This window comes from Antechinus flavipes, chromosome 1 (genome assembly GCF_016432865.1).
Source record: "Antechinus flavipes isolate AdamAnt ecotype Samford, QLD, Australia chromosome 1, AdamAnt_v2, whole genome shotgun sequence".
Lineage (NCBI taxonomy): Eukaryota > Metazoa > Chordata > Mammalia > Dasyuromorphia > Dasyuridae > Antechinus > Antechinus flavipes.
Window position 1 is genome coordinate 707831676 of NC_067398.1, and position 13333 is coordinate 707845008.

General features: G+C 45.4%; 1 protein-coding gene across 1 annotated transcript; it reads right to left on the bottom strand.

The window, feature by feature from the left end:
- Positions 1-205: 205 nt before the first annotated feature.
- On the bottom strand, positions 206-13117 carry SELPLG (selectin P ligand). Its single transcript, XM_051972973.1, has 2 exons — positions 12997-13117; positions 206-1418 (listed from the first exon to the last, which is right to left on the bottom strand). The coding sequence occupies exon 2, from the start codon at positions 1411-1413 to the stop codon at positions 208-210; it is 1206 nt and encodes a 401-aa protein (XP_051828933.1). The 5' UTR covers positions 1414-1418; positions 12997-13117; the 3' UTR covers positions 206-207.
- Between the last annotated feature and the right edge of the window lie 216 nt (positions 13118-13333).

Sequence of the window (13333 nt, forward strand, 5' to 3'; positions counted from 1 at the left end):
TGTAGCCGGAGAAGACGCTGAAGTGCCCAGCCAGAATCTGCCTCGGGCTCTGGGCCTCCAGCTTTTCAAGCTTCAAGCGGACTCTCCCCGTAGCTGCCTCTCAGCCTCCCCGGATTCAGGGCCTCGTCATTCCCACGTGCGTCTGTCCCGGTCCGGTCCCTCCCAGGGCACGCCCGGAGGCTGCCCGGAGGCCGGGTGGGCCGGGGGTCACGGGAGGAAGCTGTGAAGGGTCAGCTCGTCCCCGTCCTCCCCGGAGTCCGGTCCGGGCTTCAGGAGCTCGCTCTTGGCTCCGGCCGGGCCGCCGTTGGCCGCGGGGTCCCCGTCGACCATCAGGGAGGAGATGCAGACCATCTCGGTGGGGGAGTAATCCCGCACGGGGTACGTGTGGCCCTTCTTGGAGAGGCGGATGGCCAGGACCACGGTGCAGACCAGGAAGACCGTGGCCACGAGGGCCAGGATGAGCACGGCCAGCAGGCACTGCCGCACCGGGATGTGGCCGGACAGGAACAGCTGGGCCGTGGTGGTCGCGGCCTCGGGGGCGGAGCTGGGGGAGGGGCCCACCCACCCGGTGACCGCCGCAGGGGCCACGCGCGCCCCGGGCGGGGAGGTCGGGGGGAGACTGGGGGTGGAAAGGCCGGAGGCGTTCAGGGCCGAGGCCGGGCTGCTGCCGTTAGGCTGGAGCTCTGCCGGGAGGATGGTGGAGGCAGAGTCTGTGAGCAGCCGCCCCCCGGAGGCGCCCGCTGTCCTCGGCGTGTCCGTGCCCGGAGCCGAGGTGGCCGTGGCCGCGCTCCCCATGCGGGACACAGCCGCTGACTCCGTGGCCGCGGCCCCTCCGGTGGAGTTGTAAGCGCCCGGCTGCCCTGAGCTCTGGACTGGGGAAGTCGCCTCCTCCGTGGTGGGGGCCAAGGTTTCGGGCGCAGCGGTGACCGCCCTGTGGGTGGAGAGATCCCGGGTGGAGACGAGGCCCGAAGTGGGCTCCTCTGCCAGAGCAGAACCGGCGGTTCCCCTTTCCGTGGCTCCCGGAGTCATCCCCGCCGTGGCTCCCGGAGTCATCCCCGCCGTGGCTCCCGTTGTCATCCCCGCCGTGGCTCCCGTTGTCATCCCCGCCGTGGCTCCCGGAGTCATCCCCGCCGTGGCCCCACGTCCCACGGGTTCACTCCCGGGCCGGTCCGTGGCCGCCCCCGGCAGCCCTGCTCCCACCGTGCCCGGGGGCGACGCGGGCAAAGTGTCATTTTCCATCAGCTCCGCTGGGGGCGTGTTGTAAGGTTCGTAGTCGTCATCATCCTCGTCTTCTAAGTCCCTCTTGACTCGGTCGGCCAAGGGCTCTCTGGCCTCCCACGCTTCGGCCCCGATGGGCTGCCCGGACCCATGAAGCCGTAGGGTCAGCAGGAAGAAGAAAGTGGTCATGGACATGACCCCTGGAAGACAAGGGAGATAAGGGTCAGGGACGCGGAGGCTCAGACTAGGGACTGCGCTGACTCAGTGGCTCTGCTCAGGGATCCCAAGTGTCAGGGGAGGGCAGGCAAGCTGAGTCCAAGGGCTGTCCGCCTCTAATTCTATGAAATCAGAAGGGCAGTTAACATTTGCATAGTGTTTTAAGGTTTACAAAGAACTTTGCACTATCATCTCATTTCCTCCTGACCCGCAAGGAAACAGGTGCAGTGACTATTCCCATTTTACAGATAAAGGAACTGAGAATGAGAGAGATGACTTGCCCAAAGTCATACTGCTAATACGTCTGTGAGGCTGGATTTGAACATCGGTCACAATAACTCTAAGCCCTGACTTACACCTATTCCTGTCCTAGGAACCCAAGAGGGTGAAGAGCTGGAGGTAGAGATTAACACTCTTGGGCTATGTGAAGGGCCACATGTGGAAGAGGAAGGGGTTTATTGTAATTGGCCATGGAAGGTGGGACCAGGAAAAATGAGAGAAAGTTGCAGAAAAACAGATCTCAGCTTAATCCAAGAAATAACTTTTTGGGGAGACAGTGAGGAGACAAGTTTGATTGATATGGGATATGGGGGAGGGGGAATAATGATATTTTTTCTTGTTCCGTCATTTCAGTCATGTCCAATCCTTCATAACCCCATTTGGGGTTTTTTTTTTACAAAGACACTGAAATGATTTGTCATTTCTTTCTTTAGCTCATTTTACAGATGAGGAAACTGAGGCAAACAGTGTGACGTGACTTGCTTGGAGTATCTGAGGCCATTTTTGGACTGGGGTCTTCCTGGCTCCAGGCCCCACACTCTGTCCTCTATGTTGCCATTTGGCTAAATGATATATTTTCAATTGTTTTACTTTTTTCTGACTATGCATGTAATTTTTAAAAATATACATTTCTTCATGGAATCATATCTGAGAAAAATCAGAATAAAAGGGAAAAAACCATGAGAGAAAAAACAGAAGAAAAAGAAAAAAGTGAACAGAGCATGTGTCCTAAATAATATTTAATATAGGTAAATATGTAAAGTCTTAATACTTGAGTTAAAAAAGGGCTGCCACAAACATTTTTGTACAGTGTGTGACCCGTGGGATGTGGGACCACGGCGGGGATGACTCCGGGAGCCACGGAAAGGGGAACCGCCGGTTCTGCTCTGGCAGAGGAGCCCACTTCGGGCCTCGTCTCCACCCGGGATCTCTCCACCCACAGGTGGTCTGTGTGACCAGTACAACACAAATGGTCTAGTGTTGGTTGAAATCAGGAGATGGTGTTACTGATAATTCAACAGAGGCATTTATTAAGAGAAATCATATTGTTTATATATCTTAAAACCACATGTTACTATGAAAGGCATTGTTCTGTGACTAATGCTGATTTCTATTTTCTATGATCTCACTTCCTGAAGCATGTTATTAGTTTCTGGAGATTCAATCTTATGTAAAGTTCACAATGCCCCAGTAACTGTGCTCATGATTTCAAACTTAAATGCACCTTTGATTAATCTTATGAAGAGGGGAACATCTAGCTTCCTGGGAGTTCTCTATATCTCCCCTTTTTTGTTTATTGAGATGCTCTCAAGTCTTGAAGTCTGATCTGCCGTGGACATTCTCTGTAATTCTTTAAACTAGAGTCAGAAATAAGCTTACTAGAGTAGGTCCACAGATACAGCAAATGCTATGAGTATAATTTCATGCCCAATGGCACTGACTGTTCCTTGTGCTCTCTTAATTCAATCAGCAATTGTTTGGGCAGTCTGCTCAAGTTTTAGATTTTCATGTGATTCTTTATCTAACATATTAGCAATCTTTGGAAGATCTTCAATATCCAATGTAACATTTGAATTTCCTCATAATCCATTAAGATGATTTCTCATTTTGTCCCATTCCCCGGAAATGGGACGATACAATCTCTGACTCATTGTATTCTTTATTATTCATACAGAAACTAGCAAATCTGTAATCGCACACCAATCTTTGTCTAATCCTCAATATTTCCACTTTTTGTCCTATTTCAAGGACATCCTCCCTTAACTGATTTATAGCTTCACAAAACTCTTTATTAATTTTATTCTGAATAGCAAATCCTTTAAAGAGAGTTATTTTCCCTTTTTTATGTTTTTGGGATAAAGGTCCAGTAGAGATGCTGCCTAATTAAAGGATTTGATAGTCCTTTAGGCATAGTTCCAAATTGCTCTCCAGAATGATTGGATCACTTCACAACTCCACCAACAACATATTCTTCCACATTCTGTCCAATATTTAATCATTATCTTTTCCTGTCATCTTAGCCAATCTGAGAGGTAGTGGTACTTCAGAGTTGTCTTAATTTGCATTTCTCTGATCAATAGTAATTTAGAGCTTTTTTTTCATATGACTTAAAATAGTTTAAACTTCATCTGAAAATTGTCTGTTTTTATCCTTTGACCATTCTACCAGTTGAAGAATAGCTTGTTTTCTTATAAATTTGAGTCAATTCTCTTTATATTTTAGAAATGAAGCCTTTATCAGAACCCTTGGATATAAAAAAAAAATTTCCCATTTTCTACTTCCCTTCTAATCTTGTCTGCATTGGTTTTGTTTGTACACATTTTTTTTTAATTTAATACAATCAAAATTATCTATGTTGTATTTCATAATGTTCTCTAGTTCTTCTTTGGCCATAAATTCTTTCCTTCTCCACAGATCTGAGAGATAGATCATCCCTTGTTCTTCTAATTTGCTTATAGAATCACTCAGTATGTCTAAATCATGAACCCATTTTGATCTTATCTTGATATAGGATAAAGCAATTTCTTGGCAGTTTGATTGGTATGGCACTGAATAAGTAGATTATGGGTAGAATTGTCATTTTTATTATTTTATCTCAGCCTATCCATGAGCCCTTGTTATTCTTCCAATTGTTTAGATCTGACTTTATTTGTGTGAAAAATGTTTTGTAATCGTGTTCATATGGTTGCTGACTTAGTCTTGGCAAGTATACCCCCAAATATTTTATATTATCTACAGTTTTTTAAATGGAATTTCTCTTTCTATCTCTTGCTGCTGGATTTTGTGGGTAATATATAGAAACGCCTATGATTTATGTGTATTTATTTTAAATCCTGAAACTTTGCTGAAGCTGTTTTTAGTTGATTCTCTAGGATTTTCTAAGTAATAATATTAATTTTTTAAAAAATTAACAGAACAAAGATGTTTTACCTGGAGAAATCGTGGTCAGTCAATAAAAACTTATTAAATACTAATTATGTGCCAGTAATTATGGCATGTATACATATAAATATGTATAAATATATATGTATATGTAAATAAATACATATTCATACATATAAAGTATGCCAGGTACTGTAATAAACTCACCTCCAGGAATATAAAGAAAGGCAAAAACAAGAGTCCCTTTCCTCAAGGAATGCTTATTCTAATAAAGAAGACAACACATCTAAATAATTAAATATGTGCAGGTTATATACAGTTGGTACAGTAGATTAAGTGTAGACCTGAAGTAAGCAATTTACATTTCTCTAACCTTCCTGAGTTCAAATCAGCCCTCAGTTATTTACTGGCTGTGTGGCCCTGGACAAGTCACTTTACCCCATTTGCTTCAATGTCCTCATCTGTAAAACGACCTAGAGAAGGAAATGGCAAACCACTCCAGTATCTTTGTCAAGAAAACCCCAAACTGAATCACGAAGAATTTGACACATCTGAAAAAATGACTGAACAACATGCAGATCGTGAGGTTGCTATAAGAAAATTGTTTTGCAAATCTTAAAAGCACCATCTCGGTCCTAATATACTGTGATTCATGAAGCACACTTTTGTCCACTCTTGGATGTATTCCATCTTTCTTTTTGCCTAACAGAACCCCGAATTTCCTTTAAGGCTCCATTCATGTGACTTAGGATCGCAAATCTAGAGGGAAGGGGGGCTTCAGAGGTCATTGGGAGAGAGGGACACCAGTTCCTCTCATTTTACATGTGAGGAGCCTGGGGTTTAGGGAGATGAAACAACGTGTCTGGATCCACACAAATGATAAGTGGAAGCATCTAAATTTGAATTCAGATCTTTGGACTCCAAAGTCAGTCTTGATTCCATTACAGTGGGATGACTATTACTATTGGGGTGGCAAGACAAGATTCTAGAAGGCCCTAGAAAGGAACCTCTCAGAAAACAAACAAGTTTCTTCCTGTTTGCTTCTCTCTAGTTCCAGTCTTACTGGAACACTCAAGGGCCTGGGTTTGAATTTCAGTTCTGCCAACTGCTTCCTGTGTGACCTTGAGAAACTATTTTCCCTCTCTGGTCCTCGGTTTTCTTCTCTATAAAAAAAGGAGGATAAGCTAGACAGGAATCTGGAGGCCCTTCCCATCCCAGACCTATGCTTCTATAAGTCTCTCCAGTCTTGGGCACAAGCCACGTTGGCTCCCCAGATCTGCTCTCCCTGGCCTTGCAGAAGAAAAGAATTAGGTCCAGGGGGACCTCACCCTAACAAAATGTCTCCATGGCAGCAGAGGCACAGAGGGATTGTTTCAGAGGAAGAATGAGTCGGCCAAAAATCAGGCCTAGGGTGGAGCCAGGGGCCAGTTACAGGAAGACTGAGTTCAAAACCACTCTCCGGAAACTGGAGGATGTCATAAGGTACTAGAACACTCAGTTTCTATGGAGGTGTAATGTCATCTTCATCGAAGTTGAGCATCTCCCGTGAGATTACCCTTCTGACTTGAAGAGAGGTGGATGGAAAGCCTGGGAGAAGACTGAAGGCTTGGAAATGGGATGGATTCTCCATTTCCACTCCCCTTCTCTCCCCCCCACCACATACATATACTCAGGGGCATTCATCCTGATATATGGGGACAATCTGGTACCCACAATTTCCTGGGGGAATACTTCATTTCCCCAGAGAGCAACTTAAGGAGATGGACAGAAAGCTCTGTTCTGAGAGGGAGCTATCAAGGTCAAGATAATCATTGATAGAGATAGTGGCTCTGAAACATAGTATATCTGAGTCATTTTCCATACAACCAACTCAACTATCTTATCTCCCCTTTGTGGCTAACCTTCTTGAGAAGGTGGTCTACAATTTATGCCTTCACTTCCTTTATTTTTTTAAACTTTTTAATTAACTCATCATGCAACAGAAACTGCCATCTCCAAAATTACCAGTGATATCTTAACTGCCAAATGGAACGACTTTTTCTTAATCTTCCTTCTTCCTTAATCTTGTAGTTTTCTCTACAGTCTTTGATGCTGTCATTTTTTCTCTTTTAGGTTTCCTGGTTACTACTGAATCTTGGATTCCCTCCTACTTCTCTGATCACTCTTTTGCAATCTTTGAAGGAAATGGCCACTAACTCTAAGCTGGATACTCTCCTCTTTTCCCTCTGTCTTATTTCATTTGGTGATCTTGGAGGATTCAATTATCCTATCTATTCCCATGTTTTTCAGATTCATGTATCCAACCCTAACCTCTCTCCTCACCTCCAACCTCATATATTCAACTGCTTATTGGACATCCAAACTGGACATCCCATAGGCATCTTAAACTCAACATGTTCAAAACCGAACTCATTATCTTTCTACCCAAAGGCTTCTTTCTTCTCAACTTCTCTATTATTTTCTAGAACAATGTCATACTACCAGTCTCTCAACCGACTGAGATACCTAGGGTATCATCATCAATGCTCTGTATCTCTCACCTGCCCATAACCACGCTCTGCCCAAGGCCTGTAGATTTCACCTCTGAAGCAGCTCTCCTGCATCTCGCCCTCATAAAACCTCTGGTTAATTTCACTTCTACAGCATTTCTCATCCATTTCACCTTTGCAACACCTCTGGTCAATTTCACTCCTGCCACATCTTGTCCATTTCACCTTTGCAACATCTCTCATCAATTTCACCTCTATAGGATCTCTTGTCCATTTCACCTTTGCAACATTTCTCATCAATTTCACCTCTACATCATCTCTTGTCCCTTTCACCTTTGCAACATTTCTAATTAATTCACCTTTGTTCATTTCACTTTAGCAACATCTCTCATCAATTTCACCTCTACAGCATCTCTTGTCCATTCACCTTTGTGACATTTCTCATCAATTTCACTTTGACAGCATCTTGATTTCCAGCATCTATCAAATACACTCCCTTCTCTCCTCATTCACTTTCCCTATCCTGATACAGGCCCTCATCATTTCACACCTGGACCTTTGTGATAGTTCCTGGTGAGTGGGGATCCTATCTTTCTCAAGTCTATCCCCTCTCCAATCCATACTCCACTCTCATGTCAGATTAATTTTCATAAAACATAATTTTGTCCAAGTCGGTCCTCTGCTTAATCACCTGCAATAGCTCCCAGTCATCTCCAGAATCAAATAGAAAATCCTGCTTAGCATTTGGCTTTCTCCTCTGCTTACACCTTACTCCCCTAAGTTTTTAGGAGATTCACTGACACCGCACACAATGATGGGTTCCTTTCTGTTCCTCAAACAAGACTCTCTATCTTGGAGCATTTTCTCTGATTGTCCCCAGGCTTAGAATGTTCTCCTTCCTCCTCTCTGCCTCCTAGCACTCCTGGCTTCCTTCAAAGCTTTAACTCCACTTACTACAGGAAGCATTTACTGGTCTTTTCCATCATTCCAGTGCTTTTCCTCTGGAAATTGTCTCCAATTTGTACTATCTATGCGCTGTTTGTATATAGTTGTGTGTATGTTATCTCCTGCATCAAACTGTGAGTTCCATTAGACTGTCTTTTACTTTTTCTTTGTATCCCTAAGTACTTACCAGGCAACCAGGTGACACAGTGGATAGTGCCCCCAGTCTGCACTTAGGAAGAATTCAAAGCTTCCCTCAAATACTTATTAGCTGTGTGACCCTCAGAGAGTCATTTAATCCTGTTTACCTCAGTTTTCTCATACATAAAATGATCTGGAAAAGGAGATGGAACCCAAGAAAATAAAACTTCAAATGGGGTCACAAGGAATTTGGCATAACTGAAATGAATTAGAGCCTGGCATATAGCAGGTACTTAACAAATATGTATAAAATGACTTGTTAGGAGAGAATTCAGAACAAAGACTATCAGAAATGGGAAGGCCCTTAGAACATAGAAAGCTAGAACTTGGAGCAGAGAATGCTACAATTTCAGACATAGAAGTTGAGAGAATTCAGAGCTAGAAAGTAATCTAGTACATGGAACATTACAGTATTAAATATAAAATGTTACAATAGGAAACACAGATGTCACAGAACATTAGATTTAGGAGCAGCTTTAGATATCAGTTTTCCTTATTAAAGAAACAGAAAGGGCATATAACTAGCTGGGTGGCCCATTGGATAGTGTACTAGATCTGGAGTCAGAAAGAACTGAGTTCAAATTTGGCTTCAGATTTTAGTAGCAGCATGACTCTGGGCAAGTTTTTTTTTTTTTTTTTTTTTTTTGACCTCTGTTTAACTCGGTTTCCTCATCTATAAAATGGGGATAATAAGAGCACTGTCCTCCCAAGCTTGCTATGAGAATCATAAATAATATCTGTAACTAACCTTGCAAACTTTAAAACACTCTGTAAGGGTTAGTTTATTATTTTATAGTAGGGCCGTGCCATATATATATATATAATACCAGAGAAACCGAGGAGAGTAGAGATAGATTTTAATCTTTAATGTGGAGAGTTCAAGCTAGCTGACCAAAATGGGAATATAATTCCAAAGCATTCGGTCCAGAACAACTGAGGCACACTGTGTATATTTGGTTTTTAGCAAGCAAAATCTAGGCTCCAGAGTGCATTAGTTTTGCAGCTGTTGGTATCTTGACTTCAAAGAGAGGGCAGGGAGAGAGGAGTTAACTTGGTATTTTCAGCTTGGAGATTGTGGCTCAGGCCCCGTCAGACAGGGAGTAGGACCATTCTTGGATAGATAGGGGCTATAACAAGGCCATAAGGGCAGGACAAGAGATTGTCCTTGACAATGATTCTGTTCCCAGGGTCGTTTTTGGACAGGGCTGAAATCAGAGAGGCGAGCACCTGGAGACTGGTTTTTTCCTATCCTTCATTGCATCCCAATGGTATGTGAAGGGGAGTCGGAGCTCAAGGTTTAAAGTTTTCCTTTTAAACTTAATTTTCCCAAGTCTAATTGCACAAATGAAAAAGGGGAGGGAGGATGTATCGAGGGCCCAAGATGGGAAGAAGAGGTATGGCCTAACAATATCCCAAAGCCTACTTTATTCTCTGCTCTCAACACCCAGATCCATGAGAGGTTGTATAGGTTGGGGAGCTAGATCAGCTTGTGATTTCAGGAAATGGAGTCCCCAGACTCTTTCTACAAGTTCAGTGTCATGGAAAGAACCCTGAAAATAACAGTTAGGAGACGTGGGTGCTCTTGTACCTTCTGGTTGTGTACCACAGGTGGGTGACTAATCTCTCACAGCCTCAGTTTCTACAGCTATAAAATAGGAATAGTCACCGTTTCACTCTTTACCCAAAAAGGCTGTTGAAAGGAAAATATTTTGTCACCCTTAAAAATCTGGATGAAGGTAAACATTAGGATGGCTTTTTCTAATGTTCTGTCCCTGGGCCTGATCGGGACAGAAAGAACGGGCGATATATAAAGTACCAAGGAGAGGGACCAGAAGAGGTGGACACTCGGACAAGTCTCTGCGGATAACCTGCAGAAACCATCCCATCCAGCTCTTCATTTCTCTCATTTCCTACATAAGGAAACTGAGGTCTAGAGATGGGAAGTGCCTTCTCCCCAAAGTATCAGAAGAGTAACTGACAGAGTTAGGATTCGAAGTATGACTCCAAATCCAGCGCTCTTTTTACTGCCTGATGCTAACTCCCCAGATACAATCTGGGCCTTATAGGGAAGCACATGGGCAAAGGAGAGCATGGCCAGAAACAGGAAACAAGAGAAAAAGGTTTATTGGAGCTCCCGACCTGCCACCCCCATCATCCTTGTCCCTGGGATCCTCTAGGAAGCAACTCAGTCTCATCATCTGTAAAACGGAAAAGCTGAATTGGATGAGTGGACTAGTTCTAAATCTATGATACCGAGAGCATATCCCCTCTCCCAGTTACTAGTGCCTCCCCCTCCTAAATAATCTTGCATTCAATTTGCATGTGTCTTTTAGATCTCTATATAAAAATATATTTTACATATTAATATATTATATATTTATTAATGATTATTTATTATATTTTATATATTTTTTATTTTATATCTTTTATAATTAATACATTATTTTATATTACATTAATTTATTATTTAGTCTATTATTTTATATTATATTAATTTATTACAATAAATTAATAATAAAATAATTTAATATAGTCTCTATATAAATATATCTTTATATCTCCTCCATTAGGAGAAACTCCTTGAGGACAGGGCATCCTAGCAGATGTCAGAGTCAGAGCCAGAATAAATGCTTTTTTGTTTAACTGGCTGCCTGACTGGATCCATTGATTAAGGACACTTTTGTCCATCCTATGGTTGCCTAACCCGGGTCCTTCCTGTTTCAATCAGGCCCAGGGACAGACCATTGGAAAAAGCCATTCTAATGATTCACCTTCATCCAGGTTTTTAAGGGTGACAAGATATTTTCCTTCCAACAGCCTTTTTGGGTAAGGAGTGAAAAGATCATTATACCTATTTTATAGATGTAGAAACTGAGGCTGTGAGAGATGAAAGTCACCCAACCATAAGGTACAAGAACCGAGATTGTACCCACGTCTCCTAACGGTTATTTTCAGAGTTGTTTCCATTGAACTTGTAGAAAGAGGCTGGGGACGCCACTTCCTGAAATCACCGGCTAATCTAACTTCCTAATCTTCACAACCTGCCTCCTGGACCCTGGTGCTGAAAGCAGAGGATAAAGTAGGCTTTGGCTACAACACGGGCCTACTATAAATAACAAGCTTTTACAGAGTATTTTAAGGTTTGCAAGATAAGTTACCGATATTATTTATGATTCTCACAGCAACCTTGGGAAGTAGGAGCTCTTATTAGCCCCATTTTATAGATGAGGAAACCGAGGTAAACAGAGGTAAAGGAACTTGCCCAGATATCTGAAGCCAGACTTGAACTCGGTTCTTCCCATGAGTGTATAACGTGCAAGGCCCCGGGTGAGACGGCCGCGGTCCACTACATCATAATCGGATTCATCCTCCTAGGACTGGGGGACCCACTGCAAACCCGAGCCCTATTTTCTCAGCCACGGCAGCTGGATGACAGGCCCCGACTCTAGGTGCTAGAGACACTGAGATGGAGATGAGACCCGCCCCGGGGGGTCTGGGAGCATCCCCCCCACCAGCAGACTGAAAACTAGAGGCTTTCTAGCAGTCGGATCAGCCAGGCAGCACAACCCCTTCCGGTGTCTGTGGGTTTCAATGAGCCCCGATCGGCTGGCCTGCAGCCAAGCATCCAGGGCACAGAGGGAGGCTGGTGGCGGAGGGCAAGCCCGGAAAGGAGCCCTTGGGTGGGTGGGGCCCCCCCGTGGTATCTCCGGGGGCACCGAGGGGAGCAGCTCTCCCCTCCTTCCCAGGAAGCCGGGCCCCAGGAGAAGCTCCCAAGGACGGGCAGGGCCCGAGTTCCAAGAAGCAGAAAGGGAATCTACCCACAGGGAGGGGGCAGAGGGCGTCGCCCGCTCCGCTCACTGGACCCAAGAGTTCAGAGTTCACTGAACCCAGTTGGGTTGGGCCATAAGAAACTATCCCAGATGGAGGCAGAGGGGAGGTCCTCTAAAACGGGGTTCTTATTAAGGGTCCCATGAATTTTGATGGGAAAAAAATCCACCTTTATTTCCCTAGAATCGGTTTCCTTTGCCATTTTGTTTTATGCATTTAAAAATAATTCTGAGAAGGCTCCCTAGGCAACCACAGGGTGGACAAAGGTGCCTTTTAGGGGATGGGTCGGTCAGAGAAGTCACAAAAGTAAAGGACACTTGGTCTGGGCCAAGCCTCCGTTTCCCCGAGGGAGCAGGAGATGGGAGATTTACAAAGGGGAGAAGGGGTTTCTGAGGTCCCTCAGCCAGGAAGGAGCGGACTCCAGACCACCGGGTCCCACCAGCCTGGGTGGAGGAGGCCGGGAGGTCGTGCGTGAAGGCAATTCTACTGGTACAGGTTACTCCCCTGGCCAAATGGGGTCTTCTCTGCAGTCTGTAGTTCTAGCTTTTTGTCCAGGACACTGAGAAATCCAGGGGCTTCCAAGGCTCGTCGGGGAGATCAGGAGCTCCGCTTTCCCTGGTTTGGAGGCTCCACTCACCGTAGACGCATAAAGCAGTAGACCTCTACCACGGCAGGTTGCAAGTGGGCTTCCCTTGCCCAGTCTAGTGTTCTGCCCATTAGCTCTCCCTGCCTCCTGCTCAAATTGTGTCTCTGGAGACAAGGGACAGGGTCCGGCCCCTGCCACTGAGCTCAATCTGCATATTCAGCAGAGAAGGGAAAGGGACCTGCTCTCTGTGCAGGGTCACCCGGTCCTTGGGGACCCAGCCCAGCTGCTGAGGTTGGCTGAGCTGGGGGATGGCCCCCTGCAGCGCTTCCCCTCCCCACCCCCGGCCCGGCTTACCGGCTTCAGCAGGCTGCGGAGGGGGAGACTGGCCAGGAAAGGCTGCTCACCGACGGCCTCACTACTGGGGAGACATCCCACCCGGAGGCAGAGGGAAGAGGGCCCGCGCTGCCTGGGTCTCGCTCTCCGGCACTGTGCAGAAGGAGGAAGCAAGCCTGTGGTTAAGGCCATGTGACGGCCCCCTCCCACCCCCTCCTTGTTTATCAGACCCTTTGTGGCACAGCTGAGCAGGGCTTGGGAGGGAAGCGAGACGAGGGCACCGGGTGGGGCCGTGGCAAAGACCTCTGGGGGTTGGAAACCCCTTGCACGGCCCATCAGCCGGGCTTCATGTTCAAGC